Source organism: Diprion similis, chromosome 3 (genome assembly GCF_021155765.1).
Source record: "Diprion similis isolate iyDipSimi1 chromosome 3, iyDipSimi1.1, whole genome shotgun sequence".
Lineage (NCBI taxonomy): Eukaryota > Metazoa > Arthropoda > Insecta > Hymenoptera > Diprionidae > Diprion > Diprion similis.
Window position 1 is genome coordinate 4228895 of NC_060107.1, and position 25647 is coordinate 4254541.

Sequence of the window (25647 nt, forward strand, 5' to 3'; positions counted from 1 at the left end):
AAAAAAAAAAAAACGTAGAAATAATCTCGACCTCGTAGATTAATTGTAGAAAAATTCTTGGATATGTAGGTAAGTAATTTATTTATTTTATCGCTAGTGCGTGATTAATTATATGTTGTCAAAGTTAGTTTCTTGTACTTTTTTTCTTTTTTCATTTTTATAAGACTGTGTTTGATAATCGACAAAAGTTATTACGTTTATAAATTTGATGAACAAATTGTCCCGAATATGACTATAAACGAAGTGTCGAAACGTTGACACAAAATATCAGATATATTTTTGTTAATTACTGACTTATAAATCCAAGAATTTTCCTTAAAGAAAAAAAAAAAGAAAAGAAAGAAAAAACAAAAAAAAAAAAAAAAAAAAAAAAAAACAACTCCCTAGGAAAGAACAGTTCCAGCAAATTTTTAACTGAACAACTTACACAATGATTTGATATTTTTGAATTCTTATCAATGCATCGACATCAACGGCGTCAAAGATTGAAAAATTTGACTTTTTTTTTTTCAGGCCAGGAAATCGAGCTTACGATGCACGACGGCACGGTGAGGGATATATGCTTCCTCGAGGACACGTCGAACAAATCGAGTTTACTGATAAGCGGAGGAGCCGGCGATTGTAAAATATACGTAACGGATTGCGCGACCGGAACTCCCTTCCAAGCATTGAGTGGACACAGCGGACACGTATTAACTTTGTACAATTGGGGTGGAGCGATGTTCGTTAGTGGATCACAGGACAAAACCGTAAGATTCTGGGACCTGAGGACAAGAGGATGCGTTAATATGGTCACACCGGCAACGGTACCTGGTAGCAGAGTGAGTGATTTATTTTATATATATATACATATATATATATATATATATATATATCAAGACTTCCGGACTATATATTTCTGCTACTATCGCTGTGCCGATCATCTTTTTATTAAATATAAAAATATATGTTGTCTTTTTTTTTTTTTTTTTTTTATGTATACGCAGCGCTGATGGATGACTATTTAGTTATAGTATTCACTTATACTTGTTGCACACTTTTCTTCTATTCTATATATTCTTAGATAAACGAAGTTTATGCGCGACGCAATTTAATAATTTTGGTTTTTTATTTTCAATTTTTTTTACTCGCCTTGGAAGAGATTCGAGAACCATAATTCGAACAGTGGTTTCAAGTGTGTGATTATAAATTATACAGATGATTAAGAAGCGATTAACGAAAGTTCGAAAACAACCCATTTAATTATTTTTTGCGAGAACCGTTTTGAAAAGGAAGAAAAACAAAAAAAGAAATGTACATCCAACGTCTTGAAAGGATACTTCATTCGATCCTTCAGCATCATGTTTTCTCTCACAAATTTCCTCTCTAACTGTAAATCTGTATTTAATTTATCTTAAACCTGATTTCTTGCCTTGATTGTTATAGATTTTTAATTTACAAATTAAAACGCAGTGAGATTTAATTTCAATTATACCCGATTTTTTTCTGTTTTGACCCAATTTTTTTTTTTGTTTCCCGTCCGATAAAATATCTGATCAAATTTTTATCCAGCACCCCTATATATATATATATGTAAATTACTGCCAGTAGCGACTTCTCATTTCTCATTTCTCTCATCTTCATCGCATTATTTATATATATGTATTATATACATGTATATTAGGGTGGTGCAAAAAAACCGAGTATTTTTTTTTTTTTTTTCCGAGTCTCGTGTGACAAAATGTTAGTTTTTGATGTTTTAAGAGCCCACTCCAAAGGACAACTCAAAAAAAAAATTTTGAGAGGTCGCTCCAAATTTTTTACAATGTCACAAATCGTCAAAAAATTAAATTAAAAAAATTATATTTTCAGTATTTTGTTTGATTTTTAATTCACTTCGTGGTGTATTGTTATCGATTCTTTCTTACTAGAGAGAAGAAAAAAAATTTATGAAATTTTAATATGAATATTAAAAGGTCGCTCGAAAAAAGTCTAAAAAAATGCACTAAAAAATTGAAAAAAAATTATGAGCGACCTTTCAAAATTCAAATTTTGAATTGAAACTTTCGAAACTTATTTTTTTTTTGGTCTATAAAATTATACCGTAACGAGAAAAAAAATTAAAAAACAAAAAAATCGATTTTTGACGATTTCTGACGTTTTAAAAAATGTGGAACGACCTCTTAAAATTTTTTTTATAAACTGTCCTTTGAAGCGGGCTCTTAAAACATCAAAAACTAACATTTTGTCACTCGAGACTCGAAGAAAAAAAAAATTTTTCGGTTTTTTTGCGTCACCCTAATGTATATGTATACATATATATATACGCCAATCGCACCCTTACGACGATCAGATTTTTATCGGTCATGCGAGAATTTCACGGGGAACTCGACTCTCTACTTGCCTGATTAGCATCTGATACCGTTGCAGGTCGGAAGTCCAGTTGCAGCATTGTGCGTCGATCCCTCAGGAAGGCTTCTCGTCTCTGGACACGAGGACAGCAGCTGCGTTCTCTTCGATATTCGCGGTGGTCGGACAGTTCAGTGCTTCAAGCCCCACGCATCAGATATTCGAAGCATCAGGTTTTCACCCTCCGCTTATTATCTCCTCACCGCTGGATACGATAATAAACTTGTTCTGACTGACCTGCAAGGTGAGAGGGTATAAAATTATGCGAATTTAAAAGAAAAAAAAAAAAAAAAAAAGGGAAGAAAAAGCAAGAAACCTTCCTGCACGATTCGAAAGCTTTTCAAAATTCATTCGACTCATTTTCACCCCTTTTTTTAACTCACGTTTTTTCATCTATTCTTACAGGCGATCTGACGATGCCGTTGCCCAGTGTCGTTGTCGCCCAACATCAGGACAAAGTCATATCCGGTCGTTGGCATCCGACTGAATTTTCATTCCTCAGCACATCCGCCGATAGAACAGCAACCCTATGGGCTCTGCCTCCAGTTTAAATAAAATTATACTCGTTGTTGTTGTTATTATTATTATTACGGCAACGATTATTATTTTCTGTTCGTTTTCCGTTTCTTGCGTGTGTTTGTTGTTATTGTTGTTATTATTAGTATTATTATTATTCTTCTTATTTTTAACTTGGACGATGATGAGAGATCATCTTCAGTCGTGATTTACGAATTGCTATATTGTTTGTCAATTTTTAAACCGTGACTGTACGCGTATATAATTATTTATTTATTTTAGTATTTTTCTTTCGTTCATTTATGTTTTTTTTTTTTTTTTTTTTTTTTGTTTGTTATATTCTCGAACATTGAAAGACTACCATTGCGGTAAAACAGAAATCTGTTGCCTTCTATATGCTAGAATGTAAGACTTACGTATCGTGTATAGCTACTTTCCGTAATCTTGAATTTTTTACCGACTGTCGGAAAAACATTTTTATCCGCACGACGATCGATCGATATGGATCATTCAGAATTTAAGAATAATATGCTACGATATTATTTGACAGTTGAAAAAGCGTTTACCATGACTAATCATTAATTATTGATTTGTAATAATGTATTATCTTGTTATTTGTTTATTTCTTGCCTCAATTTTACGGGATATAATCGTTTGTAAAAATAATGTACGCAAGAGATACGGAAACGAATTTGTACGATTTATATTATTTTTAGATAATATTTGATGTCGACAAATTATGAGATAAATTTGTTGGTGGTAATTGATCTGGATCTTTAACATACGGTGTATGGCAGTTAAATACTGTAACAAGACTGCGGGTAAAAAGTTATTCGCTTAATTATACGTATAATATTCGAACAACGGGTAAACGTGCATATAAATATGATATCATAATATTTCAACACGATAATTTGACTTTTGCGAAAGTTTTATCAACAACAGTCACAAATTACGTTATAAATGATTCGTAATTATACATATGATTGCAATTAATTTGCGTTTTATCTCTAATATGCGCCGTGGTAATCAGATGATTAGTATTTTTTCTTCTTTTTTCCACTTCTTTCATTCATCGTCGAATCGTTAAACAAAACGCAATGTAAATATTTGAATGTGGTAAAACTTAATATTAATGGTCTGAATGTAACTAAGCTACGATTATAACTATTATTACTGCTAATTCTATTATCGACACTCATGTACAGATTATAAGACTCAAATGATTCTGATAATTATACAAAATAACTGTAAAGTAAGAATAATTTCTACTTGAATATTTTATCGCGGACATGCAAAATTGTCCTGTCCGGCTGTTTTGCTTCGCGATCTTTCATTTATGGTGGAGCATCAAAACTTAACTCTTTTGTATTCTCCTTTTTTTTCTAGTAACTTTAGTAGTTCTATTATACGACTATTCGATATCTTTACCCTTCAGGTATTGACGTTTCAGAATTTTATGAAACAGACGAGGTAAACGATTTTATATACAAATTAATATTTTATTCAATTTTACTCGATAACTTGTTGCATTCTTTTATTCCGTGATATCGCACTGTAGCATTTCGTTGTTTTTTTTTTTTTTCTTGCACTTACAATTTACGAATTACACCAAATATATGTATCTCTATTAATATTACAAGTATTTCTATATCATTTCGATAAGATAAGGTGAACGTAAGAAAAGCCGAGAAATTAAAGAAAGAAAAGATGAAAAAAAGTTATAAAAATAACAAAAAAAAAGTACTGATCCATACTAAAGGAATATTCGTATTTATTACGTAGTCGTAGCCGTGAGAGTAACCGAAGTATTTAATATTGTATACCTATAATGTAAATTGTTTTATACCACACGATGCCAATCGCACTTTTAAATTTTTCATTTTCTCTCCACGCGAGTAAAGGTGAAGATTTTATTCTGTACGTTTACTTCTCTCTTAGATATTACTTCTTACGAGAGAGAAAGAGAGAGGTAGAGAGAGATAGTTAAAAGAAAGGATAGAACGAGAGTACAGAAATATAATGTAAAACACTTAAGATAGATATAACAGCTGTAGATTAATTTATAAAAAAAAAAAAAAAAAAAAAAAAAACGAAAAAAAAAAACAAACTGATCATATATTATACACAATATTACAGTCTTTTATATAAATTTGACGTTTATCTACAAACCCGTAACTGATAATGAAACTGATAGCTGAAATAATCGTAATTAATTAATTAAAAAAAAAAAAAAAAAAAAATTTATTGAGATTAATGACGTATAGAATTTACGTTCTAACTGTATCAAAATTTCATCTAATTTCAAAACACCCAAACGCACTTGAAAACAAAACGGGTGTAAACAATTCTGAAGTATACTTCAAAGGATAGATGAACGCGCGTTTCTGTTATAATGACGTGACGTGAAAATAAACGCAAAATTACAAAAACAAATACGTAAAAAAAAAAAAATGAATCAATAAGTAAATAAATAAAACACAAGCAGTAAGCAGGTACGATGTATCAACACTATCCGCCTACAGATCATGTATAAATGTATAGTGAGAGGTTTGCTTCTGTTTAGCAATTTGTCGTGCCTTTTCCCGTGGCTGCTTTTGGCGATACACGTTTATTTATTTTTTATTTTTTAATATTCACCCACCAGACTGTGAGACGAATTACGTCGAATTAGCCGATGAATACAAAACGGATACATGAAAAAGCAGAACTATAACCCAACATTTTGTATAATCTCAAAATCGTGTGTACAAAAAATGTACGTATAAGCACGCGCATTGCATACTGGATTGATAATCGACAAGGGAATTAATCTGTTGTACGGAAAATACAAGTTTATCACGGTATAATACCATAATTATTAATAATAACTTATACCTTTGTACCTACTACTTCTTGTAGATATATACATATACGTTATACATATTATAATATTAATATTATTATTATTATTATTATTATTCTTACTACTACTACTATTATCATTATGATAATAACAATTGTTATTATTATAACATGTCATGTTTCATTTAAAAGTATAATATAAAAACAAAAAAAAAAAATACATTATTGAAACTAATTTGAAGAATTTAATAATACGGTAAATCGTGATGTTTGATTGAATTTTAATGTAGGTAATAATGTAGGTGAACGTCTCTGAAAGAGCGATATACTTCATCCTTTTTTGTTTAACATAAATGTATGTAACAGATCGTATTTGAGGAGAAGCGTTTTTCGAAAGTGTTTTCAAATTTTCAATATATCTAGGAATTTTTGGTCGGTGCGCGATTACCGGGAATTAGAAGAAGAATTTTTTTCCCTTAACGTGGAATAAAGAAAAAGATTTAAAAAAAAAAAATTAAAAATAAAAATTTCTCGCACCCTGTAATTACGTAATTTTCCACCTACGCCGAGCCTCCGGCGGAGCACGCTTCGTTCGTATAAATGTGTACGTGGAAATATACGAGGGGAAAAAACGAAGAAACCCGAAGGGCCTCATCAATACGAAATTAAGGACGAATTACCGGTGTAAATTTCCAAAAACGTTGAGAAGTGAAGGAGAAATAATTCCGAAGGAGAAAAAAGAACAGGAAAAGAAAATTGGGAAACGTGAATAAGAACCGAGGCCGATAGAAGGTTATTGACTCCTCGATGCAAGGTGAAACGGGCCGATAGTTTCGGCTTCGACCTAAATCGTCTAGTAAACTGAGGATAATGCTTGGTAATCGATTTATAAAAAGGGCTTGTTCAGAAAACGAGGGAATTTTGGAATATTTTAAAAGAAACATGGGACGGGTGTGCCGCACGATGATTGATTTCATTGAAGTTCGTGCCTTCGGCTATTTTCGATTATCAGTCACGACGGTTTGGAAAAAAAGTGCGTTTTTCTCCTCCTTTCGCTTCACAAAAACTCACGTTATAGCGTTTTTCCGGGGACGGAAGTCATTATTTTCGATTCTAATTTTAAACTTTTCATCTATTTGGATAAAATTTTACTTGTTATAGTTACTAAGGAATTATAGCAAATATGTTTAAATGTTTTGGGTATAAAAGAAAATTTTGCACAAGCAACGTAATTCACTGTGATTATATAATTGGAGATACTAGTTAGTTTACTTTACTATATTTTAACAGTCGAATAAGGCTTCGATAACGATTTATTGTTAACTCTGATATCAAAATATTAACCCCAATAATCACAAGAACGTATTGTAAGAACGAGCAATATCAAGAAAAATAAGTAACCCATATTCGATTACTCGGTTACAAAACCATGTTTTTTGACTATCGTAAAAAATGAAAATAGCCGAGGGTGACGTGTACTAAAAATTTTTCAGACCGGAGTGAAAACTTGAAATGAATAAAATAAGAAGAAATAAAATAACGAAAGATTTTGAAAAATTCGTTTTTCGTTACTTCATCTTCGCACTTTCGAAATGTCGACCCTTCCAAGTCTTGCAACCAACGGATCGTCGAACGAAGTTCTCGAGTCTTTGCTTCGGCGGGTCAAAATACCGAAATTACGAAAAAGTAAACCTTAATTACGAAGATCCTAGAATCGGGGAGTTCGCCGACACGCCGAGAGGGCATAAACACAAAGGCAGCCGGGCATAGGTAGGATTCTTGTCTTCTCCTCAGCCCGAGGACACGGATTTTATTCTTCGACCCACCCACCCACTCGCTCGAGAAATCCGCTGCTCGCTATAAGGACTCCTTAAAACCCAAACTGACTCTTCTACCGCAGGAATTTTCACCGTCTGGTGATACGCTTCCCCCCCGGGTTACGAACGACCATGGCTATTCGGTCTGACCGCCTTATGACAGGGTTCAAATTCCAGGCAAAAATGTCCTCGGGCATGGCGCTAGCGGACCAGAAATCTCTTTCCTTGAAACGACCGCGTCGCTGGTTCAAAAAAAGGAAAAAGAAATAACCCATAAATTCCTGCGTAGAGATCACAAATTTTCTAAAAATCAAACAAATTATGTATCAATGAGAAAAGAAATCATTAACAAATGTAGCAATTAAGATCGAAGTAAAAATTATTATTTCTGTATCAGTTTAGACGATTTAATTACGAAAAGTTGTTCTTATCACGAGTAAACACGTTTTATACAATTATTTATAGGTTTAGTTTAAACAAAGTTCGGTAAAACGGGAATTGCTCGATTTGTTGTAGATTCTTAGGCGTTCTTTTTTTATTAATTCGTATTCTTTATTTAAATAGAAAACGCAGAATCGTGATAACCTGGTGAAAATTTTTACTACTAAGAATTTTTACAGAAATTGTAACATTTCGTATTCTTTCGTACAAAATCGTATACATATATGCATAGTTTATCGTAAAGAATTGTTAATTTACTTTGAACATAGTACCAGCTTGTAGTTTTCTTATTGAAAAAATACAGATTTTCATGAAAATCTACAAATTTTCGGATTGTACGAAACGTCCCAATTTCTCTAAAAATTTGTTAAAAATCGTAGAAATCATTTTCACCAGACAATACGTTTAACCATATAAATTTTGGATAGACTTCCGATTTTGGAAAAAAATTATTCGCCGGTTTTTGGTTTTTCCTCGATTTCTTCTATTTCAGAGCGACGCGACGTTTAGTTAAGCGCGCGTGAAGGGTCGAAGGAGCATTAAAGTAATCGCTTCTCTAAATAATTCATCACTGCACGCGTATTCAAATTAATAACAGATTACGAGAATCACCGCTCGCCAATCATGCGTCTCAGCATCTCTAGGCACATGCTTTGTTTTAAATAATACTCTATCATTTGAGCAGAGTTTCTCATTCGTTTTGTATAGAGGATGAATACAGAGCCTCGATGTTATTCAAATCTCATCTTATCGCTTTATCTTATCAGATGATCGCCGTACACCGCCGGAGGAAAATAGAATTCCCAAAAAACGTGTAAAATAAACGGTAACGAAAAAAGAAAACAAAAATCAAATCAAGTCGAATTGTATAATTAATTGGTTGTTGGAATTTTTTATTTATTTGTTTATTCCTTTTTTTTTCGTCTTCCTTTTTCTTTCTCCTGCGATATACAGAAACGGGGTTTTTCAAGAGGGCAAGAAACAAGCGCCACTGCCCATCAAAGAGTTCAAATCACATTCAAATGAGGAAACGACTGAACTTAAAATGATCGCGCTTAACCTTTTCTAAGAAAAAACCTGCTCCTCTTTCAGAGATAATAATAATTTAAATCTTTCCGCTATTAGCATGCGTATAATTTGCCGTTTAGTTTTGGGCATTATATACTATAGGTGTATATATATATATATATACGTTTAACATTATACATACATTTCGTGTCGTGTTGGCGAGGCGCTGGGGACTCGATTCTTGACTCGGAAACACTCCTAATGCCAACCTGCACAGTTTAATGCGCATTTAATAACTATCATACACCGTGTATATACATATATATGTGTGTATATCTATAATGCCTAGACAAACGCTTATAAAGACGTATACTTATACCGTAATATCTGCGTATGCATATTACAATTTTGGCAAAACAATTCCCAATTATTATTATATTTGTTTCCTTTTTTTTTCTGCTCTTCACGCCATATATTACGTATAATTTAAATAAATCGTTAAATACGTCGCAGTAAAGTGAGTAAAAAATGAAATGAGAAAAAAAAAAGTAAAAGATTGTCAACAAATCACCGAATTTGATAAATAAGTGTCTATTTTAATATATTTATATACATAATATATGTATTATGTATCGTAATTAACGGATAAAGCGCGTTATTTAATTGCAGTGGGTATCGATTGGTTTTCGGTTCTTTATTTATTCCCGTATAGTATATAAGAGATCCCCTTCTGTAATCCTCTTCCCAATTTCTCTATCCCTTATCATAATTTTTCTTTGTTTTTTCTTCCCAGCTTCTATTTAACCTGATGTATCACGTATACACCGTGGAGATGGCCGATGCATTTCGTCGGTCGGCCGGATATAGACAGGCGCATATCTGGATAGATAAACGACACGTGTTGTGTGCATTCCCGAGTGCACCTATCCTATATAGTATACCAAAGTTATATCTACCTGCCTTGCTGCCTACCTAATTTGAAACGAAAATGAGCAGGTTTTGCGGCATAATTCACATCGGCGGGATGATAGTCATTCCTTCTTGCGGGCTTTCATACCCATATATATACACACACACACACACACTCACGCGCACTATGCATGTGTGTATAAGAATGGATATAGCTGACTGACTGAGAGATGATGCAGAGGCCGGGGTGCTGCTGAGGGTCATAACTCTTTGTAATAGCTAATATCTCACAACAGTCGTATAAATGTGAATTGGATACTAGTTACTACTTACATGTTAGAAAGATTTATTTCTAATACACCGTCTCTCTATGCGCATCGGCGCAACCGCTCATCTCGCTCTCATACGCCATCGGACCCCCTATTCTCTTGCCATATCCTCTCTCCCGCGTATCTTTCTCAGCCAATTAAAATCCACTTTTAATCGCTCACCAGTAATTGCCTGATATTATGTTGTCACTCCGGGGTTTGCGCTCGTCACAAATTTCTTCGTACTATATATGTATTTTTTTTTTTTTTTTTTCCTATCACTATTTTACACAGCTACCCCATTTCTTTTATGTACCCTTAAACTCGCCCCCGCTTCGCACTACGATGCGATCTCGCAATCAGTTTTTTTTTTTTTTTTTTTTTTGCTTTCGAACCCTTTTCTTACTTTCTCTTTCACGCAAACGAGGAATTCTTTAAACTAATTTTTCTTTCTTATTGTCATTGAAATTTCTTGGTTCAGACTTAAAGCGCCATATTCAATCCTGAGTGTTAGCAAACTTTTGTAAATGATCCTGCACTTATTATTTGCAAAATATTGTTTCCAAGCTTGTGGAAAAAATGTGAAAATAGAAATGTTTCTGAAGCAGGAGAGCTAATGGATATTGGTGTAATAATTATTACGAGATGGTATGGTATTGTCAAATTTTTTAATTCACAAAAGTACGCAAACATTAACCACAGAAATTATAATTAAAAGTTTATTGATATCAATATTTCACTCTGCGATGACTAATTTTGTTCAGAAAAATATTGTTGAAAAATCTTTTTCATCGTCGGTGCACCTTTCAGTATTTTATTTCACAACATTGCATCGATAAACCGATTGATTGTACCGTGAACAAGAAAAATCTGTTTCAGTTACTTTGTGCAAAATAGTTTTCCAAACTAAACGAGCCATTGTATAAGAAAGAAAAAAATCGATCGAATCCTTTCAACACTTTTCAACACTTTCAAAGCAATTTGAAACAAAGTATTAATACCCCAAATTTTTTTAAATAATTCTAGAATTTTTTCCATTTCTTCCTAACTTCGAATCTCAATAGTTCGATGAACACTCAACGTGCACCGACGACTTTGTAACAAGATTACTAAAAAGTTACGACTTCTGGCCAAGCAAGCAACCTCCTCAGGAAACGCTTGGCTCCGATATTCGGTATTGGCAAAGTAGAGAGAGGTAACGGGGCACGGTGAGTGATTCAGAAGGCGGTTTGTCAGTGGAGGAGAGATAGTTAAGGATGAAAGGCTTCTCGCCATATCCGAGTCCGTATACCAAGTTGGACCCCGTTGTTCCAACCGGTCCTAATAACCGCCCTCGCATGGCCCAAGGAACTCGAGGGGCCTGCAATCACGTCATAGACAACTCTGACTTTGGTACTCGATGATTATCGCGGACAATAATCACTGACATATTCCAGTAAGTGTTCCTCCCGACTCCACTCCACTCCACTTCACTCCATGGTCACGGTGCTCTCCTTCTTTCCTTCTCTCCAATCCACCATATATTTGTGTCCTCCTCCCTCCGCTCCCGGCTCATGTCTTGTAGTATGTGTTATATGCGCAGCTCCGCACCGCGTTTCTCTGCCCACACGATAATCAAAGACTCCGACCTCTCGACGGACGGGCATCTCTAATTCGGACCAATTACCCCGACGATTAAAAGGATTTAATTGCCTAATGTGGGGCCTCGCTCAACTTGGGAGAAGAGTGTTTTAGAGAAATATATATCACGATGGTCATTTCCCGCGTTCTTCGACGGGAGCATGGCTGAGGGGAAATGGTCAAGGAATCTTACACCGAAGCCATGTAACCATCGGGTACCATACCCGCGCCCATTGTCAGAGTTTGCCAAACTTCATGAAAACATTCTAAACCAGTCCAATGATCATTGCGTTAATTCAATTCAACCGATTTCTTCCAGTGTTTGGTTTAATCGAACTAAACACACAAAAATTTCGTATAATTTGGAATTTGCTCGCCTTAACCACGTGACGAAAGTATCATCTTTTGTGAGAAAACTCGCGTGTACGGAACTGCATATTATAGCACCTTGTACCCATCTTCACGATGCATGTATTCATTATATTTGAAACGTATGTGCATCGGATGATAGGACGGTGCTGTACTGTACAATCAATATACTACATGGTCACGATTTGCACAGGTTTCATAGAATAAACGTGAACAGCACGCATATGGTAATGCAAGATCTGAGATACACCTGAGGTGGAGAAGCTTATTTTAGTGATAGCATATTAACGAATTCATTCCAAGTAACAAAAAAAAAAAAAAAAAATTCTACACGAATCCTTATAGAGTGGACCACACAGTCTAACCCAGAATTTAATAAATTTCTTCTAGCCTTTACTGACAAAGAACGATACCGTTTCAAGCGTGTCAGGTACGTCGTTGAGGATGAGAAACGCTTTTTGCCATCAAGCAACATCAACCGAACAGGCCATCGAAGAACACGATTGGTGTTATCCTGAGCAGAAAGTCTTGCAGCATTAAATAAGGCCTCTAGAATCTTTGCTAGGATCATGAACACCACAAGACCTGACGCTCGTGCAGGAAGACGGAATGGACTGCAGCATGGATACATGTAGGGGGAAGGTAAAAATTAGGGCAATGGAGGAGGACGGAGGAAGCACAAGAGGAAGAAGAGGCGGAGGTGGAGGTGGAGGTGGAGGATCGTACTACGGTGGAGTAAAGTGCTGCGGCTAATCACACACCTCGGTCAGATCCAAATTGCATAATTGTAGGCTGCGGGACCTTCTTGAGCGCGCTCCGTGGCTTCTCTTTCAGGACTACAGTCGTATAACCAAATGTTCCTTCACCCTGGCCGTTACACCCGCGAACATGGTTACGCTGGAGTGTGTAAGTTTATGGTCACCACTCGCATACTCTATATACCTACCTACCTACATGTAGTACATACATGCCAGAGCTCTTCAAGGCACTCAAGAGTCCTGCGACGCCATCGGCGCACGTCTCTGATCTAGCTGAGTTGATGGACTTGCGAAGGGTTACTGGAGGGCTGCCTCGAAGCGCGTTATACTACTGAAAAAAGGATCTACCATATAAGCCAACGAAATTTACCCGTAGGTACGTATGAAGGATCATTTTTCTTCACAAGCCATCAGATGCATCCGAATTATCTGTGATTCTGAGAGAGGGAAAGGAAAACAGGAGCTCAAGGATGGCTTGAGTATTTACTGCAACAGAGGGGAGGGCAATTTGCCAGAGAATCACGTAGCCGTCCTCGTTTTAAGTTTAGAGTCCAGAAGCCGCTTCTTTGGATCAGATATACCGACTCGACCTTATCCTTCGGACCGACTATCTTTTTCCTTCTCTCTCTCACCACCCGAGAGACTTCTTTAGATCCAAGATTCCCTCATTTGTTCTTTCCTGATCCCCGCGGGGAGCCTCGCGTGAACGCGCCATTCATAACCTGGGAAGGTCGTCCTGTGGCACAGTCGTCGTGTCGTCCACGAGGACCAGGAGACCATCACCCAAGTGTCGTCTGGCATATATATACCTCCACGATTCGAGATTGTGCTCTCACGATTCTACCATACAGAATACACCAGAGGATCGAGACGTCCCGCAGGACTCTAAGGACCCCTGCTGGCTCTTGTACGAAGAGTTGCGCTGCGTCGAGAGCTAAAATTCGCCAACAAGCTAATACCGCTAATTAAAAATAATGGTTATTATCATTAACGTTGCTGTAATATTGTCTTGCTGATATTTAACCACAACAAAATGACGAGGACTAGACCACATTTATATACGCCAGTGTTAAGTGTTAAGCGATCTTGGACACGATGATCAGGCTTCTTAGCTGGATATGTGCACGCATATTGCTGGCTACTTCTTGCTCTATTTCCTCTGCATTTAATATCGCATTTATGATACCAAACGCGAGACTCTTAGGTAGACAGATTTCTTTCTCTTCCTTTTTTGTATGCTCGGATGTGTCTAATACGCGTCGACACATTTGATATACTGCACGTTATCGCACGTAAGCCGTTCAGTGTAAATTGTAATTAGCTCTCAATGATGAATCTCGAACCACTCTGCGTGCAGCAAGGACGATGAGATACGCTTATACGTGCAATCTTGTGGCGATGGTCGAATGAATAAATATTATGCTAATATGGAATATCGTGGTAAAGACTTGGAGCAAGTAGCCAACGCTCGTCCCATAAACGTCAGTATGAATTTACCTCGAATAGTTTCAATTTCAAAGTTCGGATTCCACGAGAATTTAAAGATCAATCAGTCAGATCAATGAATCGCGTAAATTACTATCATTCACTGTAACACATTGAATGCTGCTTCATTCTCGCTATAAGTAAATAATTCCTGGACGTGAATTTCGTAGGCGATCAAAGTGGGCGGATGCGTATCCTCGTTGAATGTTCTGTAAAAAAACATGGCTGATAAACGGGCCGAACCAGATCTTCAGGCCCCTGAAGGTAAAGGATAAGAAATGCGCGTGGATGGAGAAATCTCGTGACAAACTATCGGAGGATCATGCGTGGATCATCATCACATGCAGTAAGACCATGATGCATGTCTAGTCTCGGTGCCTATATCGACGGGGTGTCTAATTAGTGACCTCACCTGTAGCCCATTATTTTCCAATAAATTTCGTTCGTCGCCAGCGTCGTTCGTCGGGTCGAACGGTTACCAAAATCGGATAATTATTTCGGCTAATAAACTAATAAATATCAGGTGCTTGTCGTAAGTCACTAGACGCGCGTATAATCTACCTGCACTCCTACAGACGGGCCGAGTCTTTTCTCGTATAATAAAATGCAACTTCACCTCCGGTGTTTCGGGGTGCATCCTCTCCTGGTGCTCGTCAGCAGTCGCTGCATCAGCGCAGGTATAATGCACCGAAAAACGGTATCTCGAATCAACGCTAATTAAATCAGTCCCTCAACAAATTTTTTTATTTGGTTATAAATTTTTCCTATTTATTATTCAACCGTGACAGCGGGGCGCTCGTTAGTCGAACGCTCGTTGTCTTCGCCCCGCTTAAATTTGGGCCCTAAGTTGAGCCGAGTCGCCTCCCTCGCCTAACTACTATATATACCTACGCATGCACCCTTCCTTCCGTCAACGCTTGCCTCTCGTCCGTCACGTCGGGGAAATTAACCGAGTGGAAAAAGAAGTGAGCTCGAAAAATGCAAGATTTTAAAACAGATCCAAGTCCTTCCAAAAAACACAGATTTTGGAAACTCGAATCCTTCGACGAAATCATCGAAATTCTTTTATCGAAAATTCAATCCGTTTCAAGAAGCAACGAGGTGGTGACCCCTGGTGGCAGTGACTCGACTCGTTGAGAAGCAACAGGTGCCTCGTGGCTGCTGGATGAAAGAGACGGAAAGCGAGAGCGAGACCGAGATCAGAGAGTGGTTGGGTGCCTACGGAAGAACTCGGAGTCGAGCCTCGAGGCGCAGGAATCGTTCATGGAATTATTGAAAACCGCGCAACGTTTGCAATTAGGTACCTTACACGACCACGCAGGTACCTGTATGTATACATATTGCATACGTATACAGTCGTGCCTGACTCGATCCCTACGTTATTATTGAATTGCGCTACGGTATTACGTTTGCTTAGCTTAATTCGTTCTCATGCAGCAGTAAGAATCTAGCTACAGTACAGCTGTATCGGTGCAAATGGGATTGCAGATGTAAGCGACCAGCTCCGCCAGCTTCTCTTTAATACTGTGTTTGTAGATATTCGTTTTATTGCTTTGAAAACATCAATTTTCCACCATCCTCTACTTGCGGGTCTGCATGCATGCGTGCGTGGATGGTAATAGCATTCTTGGATCACTAATTCTTGACACTTGGTGCAACTTCTTCCACCTATTACGCGTCTCAGATCTTCATCATCGGGATAATAATTGGCGGATGTATACTGCGGTGTGGCGGTAGTTAGATGCTACGATATAAATCTTTCTAACGCATTTCAACTGTCTTTTTAAACTATCTAACATGTTTTCTAATCATTTAAAACCCCGATTTAAACCCAGTAAATTTTTTTTTCATCAATTATCTCTTCGGGAACCAGCAATATCAAATTTTAGTGTCAAAATTGCCGCTATTTCACTGAAGAAAGTGCTTAAACAGAATCTTCACCTGTTCATGTAACTGTTTGCAGTGGAATTTCGAAAGGACTATTACAGTATCGATTTCCTCAATTTTTGGACAGAATCAAAGCATCATAATTCCGGGGATGTCCGGACACTTGTTGGTCCCAGATATGCGAAACTTGCTCCGGGTTATATAAACGTGCACCTACAACATGCCCTTGCGAGTGTGTAATTTTTTCGACGACGGTGTTCACCTGCAGGAATTTATACGGTGTATGGTATGTGTGTAGACGATACGTATACGGACACACACACGCGTGAGGCTACACTTGTAGATTCGCGGCGAGTTTGATACATGACGAAGCAGGATTCTGCAACAAGCTCGCGAAAACGACTACCGTTACCTTCATTGTCGATTCGACGGCTCGCTTATCCGTGGCTCAAAATCCCGAACTGACAGTATAGAGGCAGGTACGTATGCCGTTTATATGCGCGAAGAGAGTCTCGCAACGAGCGTCAAGTTGTTTCTTCTTATTTTGACCGCGTTCATTTTGCCGTTTTCTCTTCACCTTTATTTTTCACTTTTTCTTCTTACTGTAATTTGAATGAAAATCAGATAGTCCACCTTGCGCCCAGAGCCACTGTCATGCATGCATGCATACATGTGCGACTATAACGTCGGGCACAAATTGTTGCCCGTCGCAAATGATCTCTAAACGGCCCTAATAACCGGGCGTTATGTGGTCGGTACGACGGATAAACACCGACACAAACATCACCGTGTATACTGTAGGCGTCGCACGCATTCCTGTATATTAACAACCCTCACGTACGCACAATATAATGTGGGTAGCTATGCTCCGACGTGTTTACCGCGATCAAACAAACAAACAAAGAGAAGGATGAAGGGAGAGAGAGAGATGTACCGGGGGAATGCGTGGAAATGAGACGATGGTAAAAAAAGAAACTATCAGAACCAATTTTCGAGCCGCTGAAAAATATTAGGACCCCTTAACGCCGCGCGGACTTCTTCGTTTAACTATAACGCTCGAATCACAAAAGTAAACGTGATTGCGCTTCACCCAAATTTTAACGGACTTGATGCGCGCACACACACACACACACACACACACTTCTGGATCTAACTGTGTGTTGGTTATATGCATGCATATGGATACAGAAATTGTGCCTTCCTTAATTCTTTCATTTTTTCTATGCTGAGAAAATTTTGTAGCAACGCTTGCTATTTGAACATGGTTTTTTAGATTCCATCTGCAAGTATATAGGAAGCAACTTCATAATTGCCGTTATTGTATGACAATTTTCTGTTAATGCCAAATTTTCAATAAATGTTGACAGTTTTTTTGCTTTGAGCGGATCCACGTCACTTCACTCAAAAAAAAAACCGTCAAGTCACGGATCTTTGCGCCATTTGAAATATCCGTAGTATTATGTGAAAAAAAAATATAATTTCAAGGATTTTGAAATTTTTTCGAAAATGGCCGAGTTCGAGCTATGTAAAATTTTGAATATCACTGTTGCACTGCTATGTTTGAAAATTCATATCTCCGAAAGTATACATCGGAGCGGACTGATCCTGCAATCGTGCTGTTCGTAAAGGAATGCGCTTCTATAAAAAAAAATTTATTTGGGAAAAAAAAATTTCTTTCAATATTTTTTTACCGTTTCTTTTTTTGATTTCGCTGCCATTTCCGCGGGACTCACAACAATTCATGGAGATAATTTTTTCGCATACCTGTATCCTTTCTCTTTAATCCTGACAAAAAAAATTGATGGAGAAGTTACTAGGACCGGAGAAAAAAAATGAAACGTCTCGTCGCGCGTCACCGCGCGCGCCGATCCACGTCAGCGCTACTCCCGCGAACTCGGTGTGTTGCGTATATTATATTATACCTCTCACACATTTTCTCGGGCATTTTTGAAAAAATTTCAAAATCCTTAAAATTGTAGTTTTTTTTCACATAATACTACGGATATTTCAAATGGCGCAAAGATCCGTGACTTGACGGTTTTTTTTTGAGTGAAGTGACGTGGATCCGCTCCTTTAGGTACGTAATCACTGAATCGTTAACTGAAGATTCACGAAGGCGGTTACGCTTGTGGGACTTTGGGAGCAAGGCTAGTTTATATCATCGACAAATTACATATATACGAAAATATCTATGTATGTGTATAGATATAGTCACAATCTCAATGTCTCTTAATAATGCAGAACTAGGCTGGTGCATTTATATAATTTTCTCGGTCGTTATCGTGATAGAGAATCTCGGAAGATTATTTAGACACAACATGGTGAACGGTGTTATAGTTGTCAACACTGTGTCCAAAGTTTCGGGCATTATATCGATGTGATAATCGCTACTATGTGAGTACGGTATCAGCTACCATGTGCCATGATCGTGGCTACTATATGACCGTAGTAACAGGTACTATGCGTAGTACGAAGTAACCCTTTCCATGCTTACGTAGATCAGAGCACCAAAATAACAAACTTGTTACTCACTTACTAAGTTTCTTTGATACAAAATTGGATTCAAGTCAAGTTATGCTGGGCTTCTAGTTACCTTTCGCAAATCAATAGAAATTTAATATTTTTCAATAGATCCTAATCTAATTGATCGGATCAAATTGTGTTGCTAGAGTATTTGAACACAGAAATCTGTGGAAGAAAATCGAAATCTCGCAATGTAGTTAGTTAATTCCGGTAACCATTCAATAAGAAATATCTTGAACATTTTCTTTAGATTTCAATATACAGAAGACTTAGATCCGTTTGGATTATTCCTCTTTAGAGATCGAGCAATATTTCCCAGCAACTTTTGCCCAACTACGCATGTTTGGTGCGTGCTATTAGATTGCGACGCGCGCTCCAATAGTCATTAATTCCTTTTTTTTATTAAAATTTCAAGAGATAACCCAACCCTTGACTCGGAACTTACCACTAATTATGTTTACCATCAGCGTCTTGTCATGGTTTTAGTGAACAACGCATTAATTGAGTAGCGTTTGTTTGTATCATATTCATACTGATATCACGTGTCTTAAAATTCTATTCCATATTAGAATATATCACTTGAGCAACCAGCGTTAGTACTGATTAGCTGTTCGTCATAGGCGCACACTGTAGAATATTTTCTGCGTCGACGTACGACAAATATTATATTTGTATAACTGTATGATATTTGAAAGTCGTCATGAAGAATTCTTGGATCATTGTGACCATCAGCTGGGCTATTTCCTGGAAGTAAGTTTGATCGGCATTTCTAAATAACGATAATCGAATCCATAATTATTTTCATTTTTCTAGGATCTTTCATTGCGAAGACGCGATCTTGAAGTTTCCCGCAAGCTTAAAAATCGGGGTTTCCAGTTCATCCTACCAATTTGAAGGAGCTTGGAACGTCGACGGTATTATTTTCACGCTTTAATCATTCAGCAACTGAAATCGAACATGTTGTTCATTTCCATTCGAGTTGCGTGCCTTACTGATTTCTTAACGACGATTTTGTTCCATTTCTACTCAGGCAAGAGTCAGAACATTTGGGATTTTCATACGCACCATCAGTCGGCGCGTATCACTGACCAAAGTAATGGAGACATTGCCACAGATTCGTACAACAAATACAAAGAGGATGTGCGATTGATCAAGGATCTAGGGGTAAGCTACTAATTACGATGTTTTGTTTATTCGCTATTCGCGACTAACTTCACGTCATTATAACACATGGCACGTTTTCAGTTCGATTGCTATCGATTCTCCATCAGTTGGGCACGAATAATTCCAAACCCCTTGACCAATGTGACGAACGAAGCTGGCATACAGCACTATAAAAACTTGATCAATGAATTACTGGCCAACGGTATAGAACCCGTGGTAACGATATATCACTGGGATCATCCACAAATTATTGAAGCTATGGGAGGGTGGACGAACGAGCTGATGATCGATTGGTTTGTGGACTACGCGAGAGTTATTTTTCGTGAGCTTGGACCCAGCGTCAAAATATTTGCAACAATTAATGAGCCAGAAGTTTTATGTCTCATGGGCTACAAGGCTAAAATATTCGCACCAGGTATTTGTCACGTCTATTAGTTTCAAGAGCAAGATATGAAAAATTATTCCACTACTTTTTCGATACTGGTGTCTTTTTCAGGCAAGAATCTGGGCTTCGGAGGAATGCACCTGTGTATCCGCAACGCTCTAAAAGCTCATGCCAGAGCTTACCACATGTACGACGAAGAGTTCCGTCCAACTCAGCAGGGCCAAATCGGTTTGGTTGTTATGCAAAATGATTTTCAACCCACAAACCCAAGCGACAAAGTCTCTGCAGAAATGGCTTTTCAATTTGCACATGCCATGATAATGCATCCAATTTTTCATGGTGACTATCCCGAGATGGTAAAAACACACCTTGCGGAGATCAGCAAAGTCGAGGGCCGTGCATCATCAAGCCTGCTGGAACTTTCTCCCGAGTGGATATCTTACATCAAGTTTGTGTTTTTCACAGAAATTATAACTTGATAAATAATTCACACAGCACAAATTTTTTATCATGCTTATTATATTATATGCAGGCTTTTATTAGGACACGGAATAATTGTTCGTCCGAACAGAAACACCCTCATCAAAACTTTTCTTGAATGCTCATAATAATATCGAATGCAATTATTGATTTCTGCTCGATCCAATTATCGCTAAGAAATATCTAATATCAAGTGTTATTTTTTAGCGGGACATCTGATTACTACGGCTTGAATCATTACACGACTCTACTTGTCAGACCTGCCAGTAAAATATTCTCTACCGACCCGGGTGTAATATACAGTCATGATTTAAACTGGTCTACATCAGCAATATCCTGGATGCGGGTGAATATCGCGAAAAATCGAGTTGTTCGAAATCTATGAAATATTAATCTTCATTCTGTACTTTTGCATTATGCCGGAATTTCAGGTTGTACCCACAGGGTTTGGCCACGTGCTTCGGCAAGTGAAGACCGCTATGGCAACCCCAAGGTGTTTGTCTTTGAAAATGGATACTCTGACGAAGGTGGATTGAACGATTACAAGAGAATCAGCTACCATCGCGCTTACTTGAAAGAAATGCTCACTGCCATCAAACGTGACGGTTGTCGAGTTGAACGATACATGGTATGGAGTCTTATGGATGACTTTGAATGGGAAAGCGGTTTCAGGTAAGCTATATTGCTAATCGATTACGTACATCCTGAATGCTGTTGTTTAACTCAATATCTTGATGATGATATGAAACTATCCGGTTATTTATAGGCCAAAATTCGGTATGTTCGCCGTAGACTTTAACAGTCCTCACAGGAATCGAACTGCTAAACTCTCCACGCATTGGTGGAAAAAAGTGCTTCGGACGCGTACGCTTGAAGACGTCCCGTCGATCAATTCTACCTTATCAACGACTTGATTGCAACAAGATTGGCCGAATACTCAGCAGGTTGATCAACGACGGAAAAAAATCAGTATCAATGTTACAGTAATTGAACATTTCCTTCAACACTTGTTAACCGATACCGCTGCCTATTTCAATGGAATTTGACGCTAAGAGCGAACCTCACGCATCACCGAAACTGAATTAGAAATCTGCTTTACCTTGCTAGCGTGAAAATAAATTAATCCAAACTTTGGTTGGCCCCATTGAATCTATAATTATTTTGCGCATCCTTCATCGTACAGGCTAATTCCAAATTTTTGCTGCATCGATGGATCTTCCGACTTTCGGACCACCGAGATTTACTCAAAAATATTTCACATATTAACAAAATGGCGTTTCGATTCAGGTGGGGCATTGTAACGGGTAAAAATGAAACGAGAGAAAAAGAAACTGTAAGAATCAATTTTCACGTTGCTCTGAAAAATTACTCCTTCGTTCAACTACACCGCACTAATCAGTCAGTCAAGATAATTGCGTTCGAGCCAACGAGCTCAACGCGCACACACGCAATTTTGGGTGTACCTGTAAGCTACGTATAACGCATTTACGCATTTGGGTAAAAGAAAACCGTATTTCTTTGAATGCTTTCATCTCTTCTACCCCGCAGGCACCGAGCACAGGGGAGCTGAAATCCTACCAGGTGGTTATTTATTTTCTATTTTATAATGGACATTAGTGACGTGCAAGACGCATGTGCACGAAGGCATTTTTCTCCACCCATATGACGTACGCATTCAAATTGGTAAATATATTTGCATCCATTTCCACAGCTCTTATGCCGCTCCACGTATAATATAATAATGAATTTCCACTTGTTAGATGGCAGACTATATATATATATATATCTCCGTTATATGCAGGGGCCTATAATTGCCGCATATACGTACGGCATTTAACAACAGTTAAGTAATATACGATCTGTTGAGGATGACGGTCCGAGGAATTAAAAAGCAATTTCTTGAAATTGTAAGAGTTTGATTGAATTCCGTATACATGCACTCATATCGGCTCTCAGCAGGTGATACGGGTACGCGCATTAGGCATATTTATGACACTGGCTTCTCCGTTGCAGCCGCGTCATAGGGACCAATAGGAAACGTATAAATTAAGCCAGAATCAAAACCCCTGCATCAGAAATAAACATGCAGTGCGTATAAGTCATCGCTTGTTTAGCTTTTCCGGACGTGTTTCACGTCAACCGTTTATCGGCCGTCGTACCGGAAAGCGTCGAAGATTTCCTCCAGCATCATGCCGAGTCCATTGTTGCCAGACATCAAGTTGCAGGGTATTGCAACGCGTAAAATCGCGAGAAACACGCTAATTTTGAAGAAAATAAAATAATATGAAATACTCAATTTCTGAAACATGTTCAAAACATTTCAAAATCGTCCAAAAAGTCTTTATTTTCTTAAACAAAGACATTTTCAGTCGATATCGTCTTTTCAAATTGAACAGGTCAACTTCGCATAGATCATCGAGCAACAGCGAACAAGGAAAGGAAAGGATGGAAGAGGAACTCGGAGATACGGTGACCGATGGAGAGAGTCTGAACCATAAGTCGCTTCATTTTCAGGCTAGAATGACAACGCGGATCCGGAACAGCAGCATCGAAATCGAGGAAGTGAGCCGCGCATTGGAGAACGCGAGAGATTACGCTGTGCCATGACAATCTCGAAATCTTTTTTGTTTTTCTTTTATTACTCTTACTCTTTTTGCGCTGAATTCTTACTCCTTTCTTTTCACTTGTGGAACGCATTTTTCATCCTCTCTCTCTCTCTCTCTCTCTCTCTCTCTTTCTTTCTTTCTCTTCTCAAGTGCCTCTCTGTGCGTGTGTGTGTGTGTGTATGCACAGTGCCGGCAGAGCTCGGCTCCGAAGACGGTCGGACATTTTGATGAACGTTATTGATAAGAAAGATCTCAATTAACTGGCGGAATCTCTTAATTAATCTAAAAAGATGTGACACCCGAAAGGCGCGCCTGCAGCACCGATCGAGCATCGCGGTTAGCTCGATCTTTACTTGTTGTATTCCACGAATAGAATCATCCTACGCAAACCTCCGTCGCTACAAGTTCCCTCGGAATACCCTCTAATTGATCGCAATTTCGATTATTCCGATGCTTCGATCATTGCACCGTGAAATTATCTTACTCTTATATTATCGATTCTTCGCTCAAGGTTGCCGAATATGGTTCGAATCCTACGAGTGTATATGTACATATATTAGGGTAGCGCAAAAAAACGGCTATTTCTTTTTTTTGAGTCTCGTGTGAGAAAATGTTAGTTTTTGATGTTTCAAGAGCCCACTCCAAAAGACAGCTCAAAAAAAAAAAAAATTTAAGAGGTCACTCCAAATTTTTGAAAATGTCAAAAATCGTCAGAAAATTAAATTAAAAAAATTATATTTTCAGTATTTTGTTTGATTTTTAATTCATGTCGTGGTGTATTGTTATCGATTCTTTCTTACTAAATTGAAGAAAAAAAATATACGAAATTTTAATATGAATATTAAAAGATCGCTCGAAAAGATCTGAAGAAATGCACCAAAAAGTTGAAAAAAAATTATGAGCGACCTTTCAAAATTCAAATTTTGAAGTGAAACTTTCGGAGACTTATTTTTTTTTTTGCCAATAAAATTATACCGTAACGAGAAAAAAAATTTGAAAAAAATCGATTTTTGACGATTTCTGACGTTTCAAAAAATGTGGAGCGACCTCTTAAAAAAATTTGTTTGAACTGTCCTTTGGAGTAGGCTCTTAAAACATCAAAAACTAACATTTTGTCACACGAGACTCAAGAAAAAAAATAGTCAGGTTTTTTGCGCCACCCATATATAGGTATATGTATATCCTAGGTGTAATGCAATAGCAGTTTCTACGTATTGTGTCAGTTACACGCCAGGCTTATGGTGGGATTTATTAGAAAGTTCGAATGCACTTGTGGAATGCGATTGTTTCGGGCGATTGTGTCTATAAGTTGAGATTCCAGTTGTGCATGATGAAGTTTATTCCCTGTACCTGCCACCACCTACAGCTGCATATCGAGGTGAATTTTATTCGTCGTTACCTTGCAGCAGTACCTGAGCCGTAAAAGCGCCTCAAGTAGATCGAGACGTGTTCGATATTCTCTCCTTTTTCCTTTCCAGCATCTCTTATCTCGCGATGATCTCTTCCTTCCGCGGTAGTGCAACACCGAATGGAAGATCCAGCTTCGGAAAGAGGGATACAAGGGTGCGGGAAAGTAGGAAGAGAATAAAAAGCACCAACGAAAATAGAAATAAAGACAAACTCCGGATAACAAGTGTTTCGAGAATCCGAGTAGGATTCTCTTACATCTGCTCGCCCGATCAATGTTCACCGATAATTTGGTCCCGACTCTGCTCGTCGGAGAATCGGGTTCTAACCTACCCATAACGCACCGCGTCTGGATCAGGCCTGATTCCGATCGAGGCCTTTCCGTATCGGTATTTCAGCGTTAAAATCACCGTCGTCGAGTATTAGATCGAGGAATTCGAGATATTTGTTGCCCGGCCACTGGACACAGGCGCTCCTCGCCTTTATAATAGAAAACTTACGCAAGCCGAATAGCGCTGTGGCAGCAAAGAACTCGGTTAAAAGCAGTAGCTCAAATTTCACAGCCATAAATCACCACCCACGTATATCTACATTGTGTGCCGGCCGCATACCGCCGTCTTCTGGTCCAGGACCAAAGGACAGGGTTAGTCCTCTCGGTCCCAAAAATCGGGAATCCTGGCTCCGAAATACTCCTTCATTTTTCATCAGGTATGAATGAATTAACGAATCTGT

General features: G+C 37.9%; 1 protein-coding gene and 1 pseudogene across 1 annotated transcript in view; both read left to right on the plus strand.

Moving 5' to 3' along the window:
* LOC124416815 (WD repeat-containing protein 47) overlaps nucleotides 1–3049 on the plus strand; it is a 90633-nt gene extending 87584 nt beyond the window's left edge. The window contains exons 8-11 of the mRNA XM_046898166.1: nucleotides 514–821; nucleotides 2410–2632; nucleotides 2794–2962; nucleotides 3025–3049. Coding sequence (XP_046754122.1) covers nucleotides 514–821; nucleotides 2410–2632; nucleotides 2794–2939 — 677 coding nt within the window. The 3' untranslated portion in view covers nucleotides 2940–2962; nucleotides 3025–3049. The remainder of the gene's footprint in view (nucleotides 1–513; nucleotides 822–2409; nucleotides 2633–2793; nucleotides 2963–3024) is intronic.
* A 16440-nt stretch (nucleotides 3050–19489) lies between these two features.
* LOC124404647 lies at nucleotides 19490–21831 on the plus strand (annotated as a pseudogene).
* The last annotated feature ends 3816 nt before the right edge of the window (nucleotides 21832–25647 follow it).